Source organism: Neophocaena asiaeorientalis, unplaced genomic scaffold (assembly GCF_003031525.2).
Source record: "Neophocaena asiaeorientalis asiaeorientalis breed wild unplaced genomic scaffold, Neophocaena_asiaeorientalis_V1.1 scaffold25, whole genome shotgun sequence".
Lineage (NCBI taxonomy): Eukaryota > Metazoa > Chordata > Mammalia > Artiodactyla > Phocoenidae > Neophocaena > Neophocaena asiaeorientalis.
In genome coordinates, this window is record NW_020172492.1 from 6,552,980 (window position 1) to 6,558,374 (window position 5,395).

Genomic DNA, 5,395 nt, shown 5'->3' on the forward strand with positions numbered 1-5,395 from the left:
GCAACGGGAGAGGCCACAACAGTGAGAGGCCCGTGTACAGCAAAAAAAAAAAAAATTGCAACTTTCCTTAAAAGAATACAACAGCATCAGGTATTTGGCAACATAAAATTTATCATTTTTGACATCAAATAAATGTATTAGACAGGTGAGGAAGCAAAAAAATATGACCCATAGCAAGGAGACAAATCGGAAAACAGAAACTGAAACTATGGGATTAGCAGAAAAGAAATAAAAAGTTATCATTAATATGCTTCGAGATTTACATGAAAGCATGTATATAATAAAGAGTTTAAAAATAGGCAAAAGTTAAAAGAAAAATAGGCAAAAGTTTTCTAAAGATAAAAAATATAACTTGTGAAATTGATATGTCACTGAAGAATTAATAATTAATCAAACTGGAGATCTAACAATAATCTATGAAATAAAACCACAGAAAGAAGCTAAAATAAATAAATACACAGGGACAAATCCTAGCTGGAACTTGGAACAAGAGTAAATGATCTAATATATATGTAATTGGCATTCCAGAACGAGAATAAAGATACTAAAAATAATTGAGAAAATAATAGCCAAGCTTTTCAAACTGAAATAAAAATGATAAACTCAGTGATCTAAAAACGAACAAAACAAATGCTTATTTATTAAGATCTAAAAGAATCAAAATTGAAAATTAAAACTATTTATAATTTGTATTTTCTCTATTCAGCTATTTTTGATATTTTTTTTTCCAGTATTGGACACATGGTATTCCATTTTCTTAGAATACCTTTATTCCAAATAACTACTTTTATATCTGCCTCATGCTAATAATTTGGTCAACAATTCCATGTTTTCTATATAGGGGTTGTTTCCAGCCTATGCATTTCAATAGCATCCCACCATAGTTTTATTATTTACTTCTTTGTATAATTGCTTAAATACTTGTTTATTTATGCCTCTACATGTTAAACAGCTTCAGAACACAAGCAGCATATTGCTCATTTTTTATACACCCAGCTCCTACTTTCATCAACACAAAGATATAAGAAAGAAAACATACACGATAATGTCACCAGGTATCTAAACACCTAAAGGGCCACCCTTGTCTTTTTTAGAATCCTATCCCCTAATAATAAATGCAATTCCAAAATGTATTTAACTACAGGAGAGAGTTATTTTCATGTAATGGAAATAAATGTTCTACGCTCAACCAAAAACCTATATTAAAATTGAAGAAGAAGGGCTTCCCTGTTGGCGCAGTGGTTGAGAATCTGCCTGCCAATGCAGGGGACAAGGGTTCGAGCCCTGGTCTGGGAAGGTCCCACATGCCACGGAGCAACTAGGCTCGTGAGCCACAACTACTGAGCCTGCGCGTCTGGAGCCTGTGCTCCGCAACAAGAGAGGCCGCGATAGTGAGAGGCCCGCACACCGCGATGAAGAGTGGGCCCTGCTTGCCACAACTGGAGAAAGTCCTCGCACAGAAACGAAGACCCAACACAGACAAAAATAAATAAATAAATAATTATTTAAAAAATTTTTGAAGAAGAAAATGCTGAACCAGTATCAACAATGAAATCTCAGATACATCATTTTCTTATCATGACAAAGTTTATCCCTCTGAATTGTATGCCTGCTTTTTCCTATCAGTTCAAAAGAGGTCTCTGGACACTAGAAAAAAAAAACTGCAAAAAAGTGAGAGAAATATGTACACAGTAGCTATTTACATTGTCATGGATTATCTATCATTTGGAGTGTTTTGTGCCCTAAGCAGATATGCAGTGATAAAACATTACTGAATAGAACAGAAATGAGATAAAAGTGGTTTCAGCCCTTGAGTAGTGTGTAACCTAGGGCGAGTGTCTTGACAATTCTGAGCTGCCCTTTAATAGTCTCAAGATTTGGGCCGATATATGACCAAACTTGCATGGTTTCATGAGGACTCAAGTAACAGGAAATAATATTTGTGAAACAGTAATAGCATTTGCTCAATAACTGTTAGTTGATTGTCAATATTAGGAATGATACGATTGTAGAAATAGAGTCACAAACTTATGGTTGCCAAGGAGGAAAGTGGAGGAGGGATAAATTGGGAGACTGGGATTGACAATATACACACTACTATATATAAAATAGATAACTAATAAGAATCTACTGTATAGCACAGGGAACTCTACTCAATACTCTGTAATGGCCTATATGGGAAAAGAATCTAAAAAAGAGTGGAGATATATATATATATATATATATATATAAAACTGATTCACTGTACAGCAGAAACTAACACATTGTAAATCAACTATACTCCAATAAAAATTAATTAAAAACAAAAGAATGATACAACTGTATATTTCCATCTGGCAGCACACCTACGAGGGAAGTCCCTTCAGGCATTCTGGTGGATCTGCTCTTTGTGTATTTAAATTCCTAGCCTCCTCTCATTCATTCCTGGGTCTCTAGCTAAGGCCTTGGGCAGAGACAGGCCTCCATATGGGGAGGGAAGGGGAAACCTTGAAGATAACTTTTCCCCAACTCTGATTCAATACTCACTACTTTCCCATGCCTGGACCTCCCTAGGTTGTGCCACACCCCCATCCTCACCCCTACCCCCAACTCAGGGTTCATAAAATTGCTGGAGCCTTTTGTTTGGGGCCCCCTCCAAAGTGGGGTGAAAAGCATTGACCTACCTGGCTCCATAGTCCACTTCATGGGGTAAAATGCAATGGAGTCGTGAGCCTTTCTCTTATTTCATTGTAGTAAGTGATTAAAGTCTTAACTCTTTCATTTCTGCCTTGTTGCCTTAACTGGCTACCCTGATACCTGGCAGCTCCCCTCTCACCCAGCTCAGCTGAGCTCCTGACACTTACTGAAATAAAATCAAAGCCAGAGGTATATACTTTTTAATTCCTATATTTAAATAAAATTACTTTGAACAAAATATAGAACAATGCATCTTACTTAATTCATGAATATTTTTGTAAAGAGCATCATTTTAAATATTATAGATTTTTAAATTCATTTTAATAACATTTTATATCTTTTATATGTCTTTTAATAACATTAAAAGAATGTAGTATTATAATAAGCATTCCTTCTGACTGAAAGTTAATATAGTCATTTGAATTTTTTGTAAGAGTCATATATATTGCAAAAATACGTCTTCCAATTTTTAAGAAGGCAAAAGCTTTCTTATAAGGGGCCCCATCTATAATCCTCATACATTTGCCTATTTATCTATTTGAGAAATTGATATTCAGTATAAAAAATTTAGTTGCTATTCTTATTACCAAATACATGGCTATGAGGCAAAGCAGAAGATATCCCTTTTTCTTTTTTTTTAATTTTAACATTTATTGGTTTTCTTTGATTGCCTCTGGTCCAGTTTTGGAAGGGCTCTCTGGGTTCTTCTGGACTTGTTTCTGGACTGCTGCAGCTACAGCTTTTAAGGCCCTGTTTTGCTTCTCCAGCTTTTGAGCCTCTTGGAAAACCCGAATGCACAGAGCCTTTTTGGTCACCCAGTGGAGGTGGGTTTTTCGGTAGTACAGAGGGGGAAAGGTGTACTCAATCCCCAGCTCCCTGCATGTCTTCTCAAAGACAGTATAGTTGGTCTTGCGGAGGTTTTTGAGCATCTTTTTCCTCTGGCCAATGCTCATCATCAGATAGCGCTTGTGGGATTTGTCCTTTCGATGTTTCTTCATGTGTTCTTCACAACTGCGGATCTTGATAGTCAACGCAACAATTCGAGCCTCCAGGGAGCTGGTGTCCTTAGGCTTTTCCACGACCTTGTTCATCAACTGCTCTTTCTTGATTTTTAGCTTCTCTTTCTGGTTGGCCATTTCCAAAGATAAGAGTTTTTTCACGACATCATCAACCTTCTCAATTCCAGGGATGTCCTGGTAGTCCTTGAGCAGCATAGAAGGGGACAGGTTATCTTCATGGCTGGGCTGGACTGGTGTCTGGGTGGCATACCTGCGGGCAGCCCGGAGGATGAGACCTCCAGGACTTGAGGGAAGGTCCCGCTGGATGGAGAGAAGCTTGGCGCACCCTCCACCCGGCAGCCCGAGGACTGGGGCCTGAGTCACTGCCTGGGTCCGAATCGAACTCAGCGCCCTCCACGCCGCCCTCAGCATGGTGGCTTCTGACCCCCGAGGGACCCGCTCCACTTAATCAGAAGAATAAGTGGAGTGTTGAGAACAGTTGGAACTTAAAACACCATCTTTTTTTGATCAAAGCAGTAGCAATCCTGCTCAGATTCAAGAGCAGGAAAGAGACCCCTTATCTCCATTAAAAGAATGTAAAATAGTTTGCTGCTATGTTTTTGCTTGCTTGCTTGTTTTACTTTACCCTTATATTATTAAGGAAATTGAAGTTGCAAAATTACAGGGTTGAAGCTAAGGTTTTAGGGCATTTAGAAAAGTATATTTGAGATGAGGTTTGTTTCCTCTGTGATTGTTTTCCTTAATTTCTCACTGCTGAAGAAACTAAAAAAAAAACCTGTGAACAGGAAGATACAGTATGTGAGGGTTGATTTTTTCCTGCCTCAGCTAGTGGTCTCATTAATAAAGCTGTATTTGGTGGAGATAGAGGCTGTGGACAGGCACAACAAGGCAGGCTTACGGTCATTTTATTTGATGTTTTGTGCATCTTTATACATGCAAAGTGTTAAAGTGTTTCAATTAAATATTTTAGTGAAGAACTGTAAAAACCAATTTAGAAACCTAAATTGAAGATGTTTCCTTTGTTATTCAACATATAAGCTGTTAGAACAGGGTTTTCTTTCCATAAAGAATTGACTTTAAATCAAATACTCAACATTTGTAGAGCTCTTTTTTTTTAAGCTAGCCAAGTAATTCAATTATTCTAATTATATCATAATTCTGTGATCACATTTTTCCTACTTGCTTGAATTAAATAACTGAATTTCAAACCTTTTGATAAATGAGTGCACATGTATTCATATTTCTTATTAAATTACATGTATACAATTGACTGATACTTTTAGAAGTCCTCTGATTATGATTTCTTCAAAGAAATTATTAAAACTAGACAATAAAGGTCATTTTGTGTATTATTTGTGTTTACTTTCTATAACTATAGATCACACATAATTTATCACCCTGTGTTGACTCATTTGATTTTCAAAATAATCTCTATTTCTAAATTATTTTTCTTTTGATTTAAACAATTTACCTTTAGTTTGCATGAATTAAATTGTATGAATAGAATTCAGAATACATACTCAAATCATTAGATTGTTTTGTATCAAAACATTTTTTATTATGGTAATTATCTTATCTCAAAATGACCTATATATGGAATTTTATGTATAAATTATTGCTGGATTTATTTTAACCTAGTCACAGATATTCATACTAAGGACATATTTATTAGCTCACTTTTTTGTCTTTGGAGTTACATT

The 5,395-nt window shown here is 36.0% G+C and overlaps 1 protein-coding gene across 1 annotated transcript; it reads right to left on the reverse strand.

The window, feature by feature from the left end:
- Window positions 1–3,312: 3,312 nt before the first annotated feature.
- LOC112395156 (28S ribosomal protein S15, mitochondrial-like) lies at window positions 3,313–4,127 on the reverse strand. The gene has a single exon (XM_024738215.1). It carries the CDS (start codon window positions 4,104–4,106, stop codon window positions 3,327–3,329), a length of 780 nt encoding a protein of 259 aa, XP_024593983.1. The 5' UTR covers window positions 4,107–4,127; the 3' UTR covers window positions 3,313–3,326.
- Window positions 4,128–5,395: the final 1,268 nt, after the last annotated feature.